The 15,593-nt window shown below is 40.5% G+C and overlaps 1 protein-coding gene across 2 annotated transcripts in view; it reads right to left on the reverse strand.

The window, feature by feature from the left end:
- LOC109402639 (chondroitin sulfate synthase 1-like) overlaps positions 1–15,593 on the reverse strand; it is an 80,045-nt gene that overhangs the window by 27,133 nt on the left and 37,319 nt on the right. For both annotated transcript variants that reach the window (XM_029854820.2, XM_029854819.2), the window contains exon 2: positions 7,390–7,915. In XM_029854820.2, coding sequence (XP_029710680.1) covers positions 7,390–7,525 — 136 coding nt within the window. In that variant the 5' untranslated portion in view covers positions 7,526–7,915. The remainder of the gene's footprint in view (positions 1–7,389; positions 7,916–15,593) is intronic.

The following is a 15,593-nucleotide window of genomic DNA, read 5'->3' on the forward strand; positions in this document are numbered from 1 at the left end:
GGTGGAAGCTTATGCTCCTTCGGAGAAAAAGATAGCGAGGATTGGCTTGACGATTACCTCTACCAAGACGAATTACATGAAAACAGGTAGAGACAGAGGCAGACCTAATGGTGTTCGTTCTGAGATAGTGATTGCTGGGGATGTGTTTGAAGTTTGTGAAGAATTTGTTTATCTAGAAACTTTATGACATGTGACAATGACGTTTCCCGTGAAGTGAAAAGGCGTATTGCAGCTGCGAATATTTTACGGATTCCGTAACTTGCTGACGAAATTCGCTCTATGTAAGTCACTGAATCTTCCGGTTGTCCTCTACGGTCACGAGCGGTAGACGTTAAAGGAAGTAGACCGGAAAGCTTTCGGAGTCTTTGAGTGCAAAGTGCTGCGGGCACGAGAAAACTGTTTTCGAGTTCTTAATAACTGGTATAACAACTTCTTCAAGTTTAAATGGTACTGAAGAGTCTTAGATATTGAAAGATTAATATATTTCTGTTATTAAAGATATGTAACCTCTTACGCTGAGAATTTGATATCACATACAGGTTGGAAGTGTTGGATTATGTATACCTACCTGAATTTTGTATTCTGTAGCGATTTTGTCCTGATTGGGAAATAATCTGCTGCAATGGCAGCGATTACCCAGGTATAATACACGGTATAATCAGGTAGTGGGGCTAGGTGGGAGAATGTTATCTTCCTCATGGTAAACCATCATTCATTACATGCATGCATACAACGAAAACAGAAGCTTCATCTGCTTGCATATTATGTCATAATCTTCGAGTGGCCTTCTTTTTCCATTAATGCATCATAAATGCAGCATAAAACGTTGTAATATCTGTAATGTGGAGAACTAGAAAGACCCCCTACCTCAATCTGTGCCACACACAACCAGTCCATCAGTCAACGTAGATAAGTTAATCGACGCTAACATTCATACCGAGGTTGTTGAAGCTAGACATATGGAAGATTGTTTTTATTTTCTGTTTTTCTTCTCCCCCGCTTGGCTGCAAGCGGTCCAGCTTTCCTGTGCACAGAACCTTTCAAGGGTCTGCCTGCCTGCCTGGCTGCTGGAACCATACTCTCGGATCATATCAATCTAAAAATACGACGAACCATTAGGTACTCTATCCATCGTTTGTCGTCATCGTCGCCGTTCGTTCAGCCAGGGGGATGCGCTGTACGAGCTGCTTTAACCTCGTACTGTCTGAATGGAACTAATTCTATTCCATCTTCGACTGCCTTCAACAATGTGACTTCACGGAGACGTGGAGAATCGCCGGCCGTGTGTTCATCGGATCGAATGAAGTCTCTATTGAATGGCACATATGCGCGATTATCCAATCAACTGGGGTTTGGATTAAGACGACGACAAGTCCGTGGCGGTCGGTCAGTGCATCGCTCGCTGGCTGGTCAGCGTGGCCGTCTCCGTAGGTGTCGTGCACGTTTCAATCAAGATCATGCGAGCGCTGCGCTGCGCTGTCTCGCAATTAACTTGTGACAAACTTGTGCACTCGCTCCGACGTGACGAGGGCAATCAATCAGTGCGTTTATTTTATTGAGCATTTCCCTACTTGATCCTCTTCTCACATAACTACAATGTGTGTTCGGTCGGTCGGTCGGTATGTGCATTCCCACGCAAACGCGACAGAGCTCTAGCCCGCGCAGCACATGTGTTCCCCGTCTTGTCTGGTGGCGGCGGCGCTCTATGACGACTTCTCAGAAGATCGGCTAGCATCTCCCTCTTGAGCCGGCAGCGGCAGCAGCAACGCAACGATCGAATTTCTCGCTCATCTGCTGTGCACCGTCACAGACAAACATGTGCGGGAGGTCCGGGAGTCGTGAACTGTGAATTGATTTTCAGAAAACAACATTCTTCCTTTGCGCTTTCGGTATAGCAAAAAAGCGAAAAGACGTGGAATGTTTTTGAATTCGCGTGCGTGCTCTCACTTGCTTCCGATAAACACGACCCAGGGTTGATTGATATAGATTATTTTGGCTGCAGCATAATAATTCTACGATTCCCGAGAAAATGTGCGTTCAGACCTCTTGTTTTTTTACTGGGACCTGGGACGTGACCCAGAGACATTCAATGCTAATCAGTTAGGGTTGTAAATTTGTCGTTTACACTAATTAGGGCTGATTTACGGCCATTCATTTCATTTCATTTATTTAGTATTACATCAAATTAAAGATAAAACTGAATAACAATATTTCTCCATAATACACGCACAGACAAACAGACGTAACACTTCGAACATTTTCTGAGTCAAATCATAGTCAAGGAAACATGTTCGCCCAATGCTAAAAAGGCTGAGTTTGGCCAACTATCAACTAGATGGCGGTAGTGTGCAAACGTCAAACTCGAACAAAAACGATGCAAGCGCCACGGGTGCGCAGTTAGCCAACTATTAAATTTTCAAATAGACCGTTAAATCGATGTACGATAGAAATTATCAGAGTGTTACGTCTGTTCGTCTGTGATACACGGTTCGTGGCTGCCGCTCTCCATCCTCGGTCGCGCCCAATGCTCGCCAAGTTACGCTCCACCTGGTCCGCCCATCGTGCTCTCTGCGCTCCACGCCTTCTTGTGCCAACCGGATCAGTTGCAAACACCAGCTTTGCAGGGTTGTTGTCCGGCATTCTTGCAACATGCCCTGCCCACCGTATCCTTCCGGCTTTGGCCACCTTATGGATGCTGGGTTCGCCGTAAAGTGCAGCGAGCTCGTGGTTCATCCTTCTCCGCCACACACCGTTCTCCTGCACACCGCCGACGATCGTTCTTAGTACGCGTCGCTCGAAAACTCCGAGTGCTTGCAGGTCCTCCTCGAGCATGGTCCATGTCTCGTGCCCGTAGAGGATTACCGGTCTTATTAGCGTTTTGTACATGGTGCATTTGGTGCGTGGGTGAATCTATTTCGTCCGCAGTTTATTCTGGAGCCCGTAGTAGGCCCGACTTCCGCTGATGATGCGCCTCCGAATTTCACGGCTCACGTTGTTGTCAGCCGTCAGTAAGGATCCGAGGTAGACGAATTCCTCCACCACCTCGAAAGTATCCCCGTCTATCGTAACATTACTACCCAGACGGATCCGGTCGATTTCGGTTCCGCCTACCAGCATGTACTTTGTTTTTGAGGCATTCACCACCCACCAGTCCGACCTTTGCTGCTTCGCGTTTCAGGCGGGTGTACAGCTCTGCCACCGTTCCAAATGTTCTGGCAATAATGTCCATTACGTCCGCAAAGCACACAAATTGACCGGATTTTGTGAAATCGTTCCCCGGCTGTTGAGCCCGGCTCGTCGCATCACACCTTCCAGAGCGATGTTGAAGAGTAGACGTGAGAGTCCGTCACCTTGTCGCAGTCCCCGGCGAGATTCGAATGAACTAGATAGTTCACCCGAAACCCTTACGCAGTTTTGCACACCGTCCATCGTTGCTTTAATCAGTCTAGTCAGCTTCCCAGGAAAGCCGTTTTCGTCCATGATTCTCCATAGCTCTGCGCGTTCGATACTGTCGTATGCCGCTTTGAAGTCGATGAACAGGTGATGCGTTGGGACCTGGTATTCACGACATTTCTGGAGGATTTGCCGTACGGTAAAGATCTGGTCCGTTGTCGACCGGCCGTCGATGAAGCCGGCTTGATAACTTCCCACGAACTCATTTGTTTTAGGTGACAGACGACGGAAGATAATCTGGGACAGCACTTTGTAGGCAGCATTCAAAATAGTGATCGCCCTAAAGTTCTCACATTCCAAATGGTCGCCTTTCTTGTGAATGGGGCAGATTACCCCTTCCTTCCACTCCTCCGGTAGCTGTTCGGTTTCCCAGATCCTGACTATCAGCCGATGCAGACAGGTGGCCAACTTTTCTGGGCCCATCTTGATAAGTTCAGCTGCAATATCATCCTTACCAGCTGCTTTGTTGGTTTTGAGCTGGTGAATGGCATCCTTAACTTCCCTCAGCGTGGGAGTTGGTTCATTTCCGTCCTCCGCTGCACTGGCGTCGTCGTTTCCTCCGTTGCCGTGGGCTCCCGTGCCTACGTTCTCCACGCCGTTCAGGTGCTGATTGAAGTGCTGCTTCCACCTTTCGATCACCTCTCGTCCGTCCGTCAAGAGGCCTCCGTCTTTATCCCTGCATATTTCGGCTCGCGGCACGAAGCCGTTGCGGGAAGCTTTGAGCTTCTGATAGAACTTCCGTGTTTCTTGGGAACGGCACAGCAGTTCCATTTCTTCACACTCCGCTTCTTCCAGGCGGCGCTTTTTCTCCCGAAAGAGGTGGGTCTGCTGATTCCGCTTCTGTTCATAACGTTCCACGTTCTGTCGGGTCCCTTGCTGCAGCATTACCGCCCTCGCTGCATTCTTCTCCTCCAAAACCGTTCTGCACTCTTCGTCGAACCATTCGTTCCGTCGATTCCGTTCCACGTACCCGATGGTGCTCTCGGCTGCGTCGTTGATGGCTGCTTTCACTGTACTTCAGCAGTCCTCTAGAGGGGTCTCATCGAGCTCGCCCTCGTCTGGCAACGCGGCTTCGAGATTCTGCGCGTATTCTGAGGCGACATCCGGTTGCTTCAGTCGCTCTAGGTTGTACCGTGGCGGTCGCCGGTACCGTACATTGTTGATGACGGAGAGTTTTGGGCGCAGCTTGACCATCACCAGATAGTGGTCGGAGTCGATGTTGGCGCCACGATAGGTCCTGTCCGTCAATTAGAACGTGGTCGATTTGAGATTCCGTCTGCTGTGGTGATCTCCAGGTGTAACGATAAGGGAGGCTGTGCTGGAAAAAGGTGCTACGTATGGCCATATTTTTGGAGGCGGCGAAATCAATGAGCCTACGGTTTTCGTTCGTCTGCTGATGGGCGCTGAACTTACCAATCGTCGGTCTGAATTCCTCCTCCTGGCCTACCTGAGCGTTCAAATCACCTATGATGATCTTGACGTCGTGGCTTGGGCAGCGATCGTACTCGCGTTCAAGCTGCGCGTAAAATGCGTCCTTGTCATCATCAGTACTTCCGGAATGTGGGCTGTGCATGTTTATTATGCTGAAGTTGAAGAATCGGCCTTTGATCCTCAACCTGCACATTCATTCGTCGATCGGCCACCAATCGAGCACGCGCCTCTGCATATCACCCATCACGATGAAAGCTGTTCCCAGCTCGCGTGTGTTGCCGCAGCTCTGGTAGATGGTATGATTACATCTAAACGTTCACACCGTGGATCCTGTACAACATACCTCCTGCAGCGCTACGATGCCGAACCCGCGGTCCTTCAGTAGATCGGCGAGTATGCGGGTGCTCCCAATGAAGTTGAGAGATCGGCAGTTCCACGTACCGAGTTTCCAATCGCAAGTCCTTTTTGTTCGCTGGGGTCGTTGCCGTTGGTCTCGGTTCGTATTATTCTGTTGCTGATTTTCCGTTACAATGTTTATTTACGGCTGGCTCGTAGGGCCTGACACCAACGCCCTACTTTCCGGAGGACCATAGGGCACAGTTGAGCCTAGAGTCCTTCCCTGGCACTCGGACGTAAATCAGCCGCCCCTAACATGGGGATCAGACGCTGTTGTGAGCCGCTCCTCCTGGAGAACAAACGCTCAGGTTTACCAAAGCAAACCCCCCCCCCTTCCCTGTCAGCCTACGACCAAAGTTCCCACCGGGGTTGGTTACCCGATCTTCCCTAAGGTTGCTCATAGTTTCCGGCCGGTACCGCGTGGAGGTAGGGATAGGAGTTGCTGGGCAGAGGCTGGTGGATCACAATGGAATCTGAATTGCGCAGCATACCCAGCCTTTACCGTGCCTGATTTACGGCCAATCGATCGTTAATCTCCACTGTTGGCTGTGTGTCTGCATAAGAGAAAAAAAAACAGCTCCCCTACCAATGAAAATGAACTGAGACTAATAACCTGCGCTACATCTAGAAGACAGACGTACACGAAAACGAGAGCAGTTGTTAAAGGAATTCCCAGCTAAAAGAACGAGGATTTCATTATTGAACCGCGAAACAGTATGGAACATAATGATATGCTGAAGTTTTACGAACGGGTCTTCCGTTTCCAATCATGTGTAATGATCGTGAAAGGAAGTAGGGATTCATTCACAAATTTCATAACGCAAAAATTGGCCTTTTTTGATACCCATCCACCCCTTCATTACACTGTTTGCATGGGGAAAAAATATGTTTGTTCGAGCTGTAACACTATTCAGGACACCCACCCACCCCCTCCAGCGTTATGACATTTGTGAACAAGCCCTGGCTGGCAAGCACTTCGGGACTTGGTTGAACGAAGAGAACGTGAGCACGTTGCCGATTATACCTTTTCACTATGGCTCTATGGAACGTCAGTTCCATAAAAGCACTACATCAACATGGAAGGTGAATAGGTATTAAGCAGCGAAACTCCGGGCGCTAGATGAGGTAGAACACGGCTATCAAAGAACTGAAGAACAGTAAGACTGTGAGAAAGAACGAACTATCAGTGGATCTTTTCAAACGTGGTTGTCATCAGCTACACGAAGTACTTCACCATACCACTGAAATAGCACTCCCAAGGCGGCGTTCAAATTCATGTCACGTATTTTGTTCAACATATTCAGACCGTCGTGGGAGTCCTTCTTCGACAAATACCATGCTGGGCCGATCAACAGTGGATCTGCAATAAATTTTAGATAAATTTCGTGAATGCAGCTTGCATATGCACACATATGTACATATGTATGTGTATAATGACTCAAAGGCAGCGTACGGTTCTTTGAATCATCTTCAGACACAAACCTTTCACCTTACGCCTGGCATCCACGCACCAAAGTGTGAACCCTTTGGCAACCATATCCCAGCAACATGAATTTGTGCAAACGCAGAGGTACATACGGTCTGCTGTGGTTACAAACGATTGCAATCATCACTTCCTTTCCCTTCTTCACATTACCGACAACCTGACGTGACAGGTACCATTGTCGCCTAAAATAAAAGATCTTCAACACTCACACACTGAAGATACCTGGTAGTCCTTGGCAGATATCGCATTGGTTCCTTGTATGAATGTAGTTGGTCTGGCGATACTGGAGTATCATCTACTGGCGGTCAATCACGCTCAAGCCCTACATATTCTTGCTTCCATCTGATGAGCAATTGGCAAAGGTATTATTGGCTATTTTCCGTCTGATATGACTAGCACTAGCACTAGCAAAGTAGATTCCTACCATAGTTTATGGACGGGCCTCAATGACTAAAATGTCAAACCATTTTCTCTTTAAATGCGCTAATAGCCCAAACGTGAGATAATCAAATAATGACGTCCAATAGATTATATTGCTTAGATTGCGACAAATCAAAAGTTGTTCTCTTCATACCATAACGAAATTAAGCTTTTCATAAACGTATGCTACCATTTTTACTTACATTTCTGCTTCATGCTGTTGATCGAGTTGCACATGCTGACAATCTCCAGCGTCCGATAGTTCCGGAAGAGAGCCCCGACGCACAGCCCGATGATGATCCCAAACAGCCCGTACAGGATCTTCTTCCGCTGGGACATTATTCTACCTATATTGCTAAGATTAACCTAAACTACACTGCACACTCCCACTGCTCACTACTGGACACACTCTCAACTAAACCGAATCACTTTTGAGTAACAACTAGACACTAGATCACAACCACAACTCGTCACACCTGATCCGTACCGAACGTGCTGCTGCTGTTGCTGCCGGATCGGAATCGGATCTTGATAATCTCTTTGCGGTAGAAGGTTTTTAGCGGACAAAAACTGTAGTAACACTGATGCCGGTGGTAGTTCCATTTGGCACCTGGCGCCTTTGCTGCTGCTGGGGCTGTTGCTGACGGTGGCTGGGGAATCCAGGAGGAAGACAACCACGTTGCTGCTGCTGAACCACGCCGCTGATCGATGGGAAGTATCATGTTAGGTCTGAAATTAGTCGAATCAAGAGAACAGAAGGAAAAAAGACGAATGAGTGTGAGTATTATTTCATTTGGACAGCAGCAGTGGTAAAAAAAAAAAAACGGAGGTGATGAGATTGGAGGCCTTGCCAGGCATCTAACCTAATCGTTTCTAATCACGATTTTAACGACTGAAGCTGGGATCGTTCGGGAATGGGACGAACGTTTGATTGGTCTAAAAATTTTGTTTCAAGTCTTTTTGTCTTTTTATTTTCTGACCTTTTTGTCTTTCAGTCTTCCAGTTTTCTTTCTTGATCTTGATTCTTGATCTATTGATATCCTAATGTTCTAGATTTCGACTCTTTTGGTCTTTAGGTCTTCTGTTTCCTGGTTCTGATTTTCTGATCTTCTAGTCTTTCAGTGTTTTGGTCTAGTTTTCTGGTCTGGTTTTCTTGTTGTCTGGTTTTCTGATTTTCTGGTCTTGTCTGGTCTGGTCTTCAGATATTCTTGGCTTTAAGTCTGTATAATCAGTTTTTTGGTCTGGTTGTTTCCCGCTGTTCTGGTCTGTTGGTCTTATGATCTTCTGGTATTATAATCTTAAGGAAATTTAGCTATAAGTTATCAAAGGCAAATTTTCTCACATGTGACCCATTTCCAACTGGTTCAAGTTTCAAACCAAACCCTACTACCGGAGAGACACCTTTGCCACCGGGACTCAACTCGCACTGGCGGCTAAACTATAATTAAGACTATTTTTCATAATTATGTTTTGTTTTTGCCCGTCCGTCAAACACCTAGCGCGAGCTTGCAGTCTGTAATTGATTCTCAACGGACAGTCACCGACAACGTAACGCTGCGCTGACACGACTAGAATCTCCTCCGATTTGCTACGGGCGCGGGCGACGACGACGGTCCGGCACTCGTTCGAACCAAAGTCACAACTAGTTGTTGGAAAACGTTATGTCATTTGAAATTCAAAGCAATCGCGAGCAAATTGGGTCCACTCTAGGTTAGCTCCTCCACCGATCTCACTCACAACGAACCGGTGTGCGGTGAGTTGAAGTTTGCAACCCATTTTTGCGGCTAAGGTCGAAAACTTTTTGCCTTGATTTGAAGAGTATAGCATTATTGATTCGGCTGTTTGAAGACTACACTGGTCGACAGTATATCACGCACTTTGACCACTTGTTCCATTTCTGATGGATTTTGGTCCGCTGATTCCGAATCTGGCTTCGAAATTGCTGCAACACGTACAGTTTTTGAGAAAAATAGGGTTTTTTTTACAAAATTTCATATTTTCATAAAAAATAAACTATTGTCTTTATATTATTATTTTTTTATCTGCTCATCTCAACCAATATTTATATTCGATAGATTTTGATCCACTGATTTAGAATCTGATCTTAGAATTTCTGTAACACGTACAGTTTTTGAGAAAAATGGGGTTTTATTCACAAAATTTCATATTTTCAGAGAAAATAAAATTATTGTCTTTTTAAATTTGAAGTTTTTATCTACTCATCTTAACCAATATTTTTTATTAAATATATTTTGATCCACTAATTCGTAATCTGACCTAAGACTTACTGTAACACGTAAAATTTTTGAGAAAAAGGGATGTTTATTCACCAAAATTTTATATTTCTATAGAAAATAAAATATTGTCTTTATAGTTTTATTTTTTTATCTGCTAATCTTAACCAGTATTCATATTCAATAGATTCTCGTATACTGATTCGGAATCTGACTTCAGAATTCTGAAACGCATACAGTTTTTGAGCGAAATAGGGGTTTATTCACAAAATTTTATTTTTTCTTAAAAAAATGAAATATTGTCTTTATAATTTAAATTTTTCTCTGCTCATCATAAACAATAATTACTTTTAATGGATTATGATCCATTGATTCGTAATCTGACATAAGGATTTGAGTAAAACGTAATTTTTTTGAGAAAAATTGGGTATAATTCACAAATTTTCATATTATCATAAAAAAATGAAATATTGTCTTTATAACACGTGGCGATTTCAATCAACGTGACGTAGATTTCATATCTGATTCTGAAAATTAATGTATTTTATTACCAGTTGTAGGTGAAAATGAAACGCTACAGTCGATTTTTGAAAAAAAAAACTGCTTGTTTAGGTTTAAACCAAATTAATCATTGACCAATCCAAATTCTTGTGTGGTAGTGGTTTGTGTTCAGATTTCCCGTGTTAATCTATCTGTAAGAACTTTGTAAACATCTTTTGTTCTCACGTATATGGATAGGCTTGCATTAGGTTTCGTGAGACAATTTTTGGACAACTCAATGTGAAAAATCAGCAAAATCGATATCTAGACTTTTAATTAACTAACATCCTTGAGGACTTCTGTGTGGAAGAAGCTCCCCTTCCATTATGTGTGGAAGAAGCTTCCCCTTCCATTATGGGAAAACGAGGTGTTCCATACCGCTATCGAGTATTCCGTTTTTATCCATATGAACGTAAACTCAAATAATTGTGACTATGAGGATGTCTATGATTATAGTAAAGCTAATTATGAAAATATTAGACTTCAACTTACTAGAACTAATTGGCAATCTGTTTTAAGAAATCCAGATGTAGAATATGCTGTTGAGACTTTTTATAGCATTTTGTCGGAAACAATTCATTCGGAAGTTCCACTAAGGAGAAAACGACGAAATAATGGTTCTGAAAATCCAGTCTGGTTCAACAGGCAAATTATTAACTTAAAAATCGGAAACAAAAGGCTCACAAAGTATACCGACGACACCAAAGTCAAGAAAACATTGAAAAGTATTTAAGCATTTGCAATCAACTTAATCTAGCCATATCCACCGCTCTTGAAGAGTACAACAGAAAACCCGAGAATGAAATAAAATCCTGTCCCAGGAACTTTTTCAATTATGCAAAAACTAAGTTGAAGTCGAGCAATTTTCCATCAAAAATGTCGTTAGATGGTAAAGTGGGAGAAAATTCCGATGAAATTTGCAATCTTTTTGCGGCTTATTTTCAAGAGACTTATGGTACATTTTCTGATACCGATCGCGACTATGAATATTTCTCCCACTTTCCTGACTTTACCAGCAACATTGGAATCAATCAAATCATGTTACAGGATATTTTAACCGGTCTAAAAGACTTAGATCCAAACAAAGGTCCAGGGCCAGATGGAATTCCACCGGTTCTTCTGAAAAACCTGGCAACTGAATTTGCGGCTCCATTATTTTGGCTTTACAACATGTTACTTGAAACTGGAAAGTTTCCGAAAGGATGGAAAAAATCTTTCCTTATATCCATCTACAAATCTGGTAAAAAATCCGATGTTCGTAATTATCGTGGGATCGCCATTATCTCATGCATACCAAAACTATTTGAATCTATTAAAGCATTGTCCAGTTAGAATCCGGACGCAGATAATCACTTATATCTCAGAGGTGGAATAACAAACAGAAAAGGTGAAGCCCTCAAAATAAAGATAATTTACTGTAGTTTCATGGAAAAATATCATTAAAATTATTTTATTTAATTTTTAATACATTTTCTCATTTTTTCCGTGATTACTTCCTTAAAAATCTGCACAATGGTAGTAAATTTTAACATCAACCCCTTCGGCGGATTTGTTTAACAATCAGGTCATCTCTGTAGTGTCCTGAGACCCTCTACCAATCTGATTAGGATTCCAAAGAAACTTTGCCAAATATTTCTTTTATTGCGAAATTAAGGGCTATTCAGTGAATTCCAAAGAAGTGAAATTTGAGTGTTTTTTCGTTAATAAACACTATCCAACAGTGATGACACCACTACACATCTCAGGCTGTCGTGATAGCTCACCAAATTAGCTCAAACCTCTACAGATCCCTTGTGTGCATTTTTGAAAAGCAGCACACGATTCTCGAGGTTATCATCTTTGTACACATTTGGTGTCAAAATCGTAATGTGAGAAAACGATGTCCAGAGCTCGAACTTCCTGGCAAATCTTGGAATTCCAAGCAGATTTATCCATGAACATAAACTTCAATCTTCCTTGGGCACTTCCTCATGGCATGGTTAACAACATCTGTGCACATCACACATAATGGTTATGGAGACATTAACATTTTTCGCGACTGTCGTACCTGACCACGCTTAATTTTCAGCGTGTTTGTGCAAGATTTTTTTCCTTCACTTGTCTTCAATCTGAAATAACTTTTCACTCGTAGCAAGAAAATCGATGAAATTTTCACCATCAATAGAGGACTTGTTTATGATCAGACTGCTGTAAAAAAAATATGATTATGATCATTGAGAGCGTCACAATAAATTATCCTTTGCGTCCGGATTCTAACTGGACAATGCTTTATAAACAGATGTGTGTTTAATCAAATCAAACTAAGAATAACAAATGCACAACATGGATTTTTTAAAGGTCGGTCGACTACAACAAACTTGTTAGAATTTGTTAATTACACCTTATGTGCAATAGACAGTGGCAACTATGTTGAATCACTTTACACTGATTTCAGTAAGGCGTTCGACAGACTTGACATTCCAATGTTGATTTTCAAGCTTGATAAAATGGATCGAATCATACTTAACTGACCGATTACAGATAGTAAGATTTGAGGGGAAGAAGTCAGAACCTATCAACGTATCATCAGGAGTCCCCCAAGGCTCACATTTAGGACTTTGCTTTTCATATTGTTTGTAAATGATATCACGTATATTCTTAAACATCTCAAAATCCTTATATACGCTGATGATATGAAACTCTTCAAAGAAATTAAAAATGAAGAAGACAGAGAATGTTTTTTGAGAGAAATACGCATATTTGACCAATGGTGTAGTAAAAGCCTGCTGCAGTTAAACGTGAAAAAAATGTAATTCAATTACGTACAGCAGAAAACATAGTACACCACCATTAATTGTATCTTTAGGAAACCAAGAAGTTGAAAAGTGCAATAGAATTAGAGATTTAGGTGTTATCTTAGACTCCAAATTAACTTTCACCGATCATTATAACGTTATCACTCATAAAGCAACTAATATGTTAGGCTTCATTAAGCGGTTTAGCTACAACTTTCAGGACCCATACACGATTAAAACATTGTACGTCGCTTATGTAATATCAGTTCTAGAATACTGTAGCATAGTATGGTCTCCCTACATGGTAACACATGTAGATCGAATCGAATCGATACAAAAGCAGTTCCTCCTATATGCCTTACGCAAGTTAGGTTGGTCAACATTTCCACTGCCTTCATATGAGGCTAGATGCATGCTTATAGATATTCAAACTTTGAAAGAGCGTCGCGAATTAACCATAGCTAATTCATTTATAAATGATTTAATATCTCAACGCATCGACTCCGTCAACTTACTATCATGTATAAATTTCTATGCTCCTGCTAGACTATTGAGAGTTCGTAATATATTTGCTCTAAACAAACATAGAACAGATTATGCAAAATATGGTCCTTTGAATCGAATGATGAACCTTTATAATCACCACTGTGCATCTATTAGTTTAACCATGTCTAGAACAAATTTAAGGGAATATTTTAGGTCTTTGAGACATAAAAGAATATAGTTATTAAGTGATATAGTTAAGTGAAATTGTAGTCTACGGTATGTTTGACGAAATAAATAAATAAATTCATATTGAATACATTTAGGCGCTGTACAAAGAGTAAGTGCACCCGCCAATTGGAATCGCTCACGTAGTGCCCTAGTGGACAAAAGAGCTGTAAAATAGATTAAGTGGTTATAGAATAAAAAAAAAAATATTTTATATTATCTGTTCATCATGAACAATATTTAAATTTAATGGTTCTTGAGTCACTGATTCGTAATCTGACATAAGAATTTGTGTAACACGTAAACTTTCTAAGAAAAATAGGGTTTTATTCACAAAATTTCTTATTTTCATAGAAAATAAAATCTTGTCTTTATAATTTTAAATAACTGATTCAGAATGTGACTTAAAAATTTGTGTAGCACGTACAATTTTTGAGAAAAATTGAATTTTATTTATAAAATTTCATAGAAAATAAACTATTGTCTTTACAATTTTTATCTGCTAATCTTAAACAATCAATACATTTTTTCTACTGTTTCGGAAACTAACCTAAGAATTTTTGTAACACGTTAAGTTTTTGAGAAAAATGGGGTTTATTTCGCAAAATTTTATATTTTCATAAAAATGAAATACTGTGTTGTTAATATAATTTTTTATCTACTAACCATAACCAATATTTATATTCAAACGATTTTGATTCACTGATTCGGAATCTGACAAGAGATTTTGTGTAACACGTACAGTTTTTGGACTGCGTTCACGAATTAGCGCGGTACGTATCCCCGGCGTGGAAAAAAACCTGACTGTGCAAATACATAAGGCCAATTCGCTGAATTCTTATCATACCGTATAATTTCTGTAGCACGTACAGATTTTGAGAAAAATAGAATTATATTTACAACATCACATATGGTCATTTGAAATAAAATATTGTCTTTATTTTTTCAAATCTTATATATAAAATATTATTTGATAAGCTGATTAAGATTTATTGCTCAGAAACTCTGTAAAACGTACAGTTTTTGTGAAAAACAAGTGAAACACATTTTTTACATAAAAAAAAATGAAATTATGAAAAAAAAAAAAAAATTTCATGAGAATGTGAAATTTTGGTGATAAAACCCAACTTGGAAAAAAAAATGAATGTGTTACAGCAATTCTAAGGTAAGAATAAGGAATAAGTGAATACATTAAATACAATCTATTACGATCTAGTAAAAAGCTGTCCATTAATGACGTAGGGGTTTATGGAGGGAGGGGAGTTTGAGAAATCTTTCGCACCATACAAATAAAAAGTGGGTTCTCATACAAAAAACTGAATGTGGTACAGAAATTCTGAGGTTAGCTTTCGAATAAGCAGATTGAAATTTATTACATACAAATATTTGTTTTGATGAGAGGACCATAAATTAAAACAAAAGTAATATTTTTTCTATGAAAATACTGAATTTTGTGAATAAAACCCTATTTTTCTCAAAAACTTTAAATGTTACTGAAATTCTTAGGTCAGTTTCCGAACCAGTGGACCAAAATCTATTAAGTATAAATATTGGTTAAGATGAGTAGATAAAAAAAATAAAATTATAGAGACCATATTGTAGTTACTTTAAAAATATGAAAATTTGTAAATAAAACCCCATTGTTCTCAAAACTTGTACGTGTTACTGAAATTCGTAGGTCAGATTCTGAATCAGTGGATCAAAATCTTTTGAATATAGATATTAGTTATGATGAGCAGATAAAAAATTTAAAATTATAAAATCATTATTTTATTTCGCAAAATTTCACGTGTTACAGAAGTTTTAAGGTTTGTTTCCAAATCGGTGGATGACAATCTATTAAATATAAATATTGATTAAGATGAGCAGATAAAAAAATTAAAATTATAAAGACAATAGTTTATTTCCTACGAAAATATGAATTTCATGAATAAAACTCCATTTTTTTTCAAAAATTTCACGTGTTACTGAAATTCTTTGTTCAGATTCTGAATCAGTGAATCAAAATCTATTGAAAATAAAAATTGATTATGATCAGAAGATGAAATAAAATATTCTTAGGTTAGATTCTGAATCAGTGGATCAAAATTTATTGAGTATAATTATTAGTTATGATGAGCAGCAGGCCCGGATTTAAGGGGGGGCAAT

This window comes from Aedes albopictus, chromosome 1 (genome assembly GCF_035046485.1).
Source record: "Aedes albopictus strain Foshan chromosome 1, AalbF5, whole genome shotgun sequence".
Classification (NCBI taxonomy): Eukaryota; Metazoa; Arthropoda; class Insecta; order Diptera; family Culicidae; genus Aedes; species Aedes albopictus.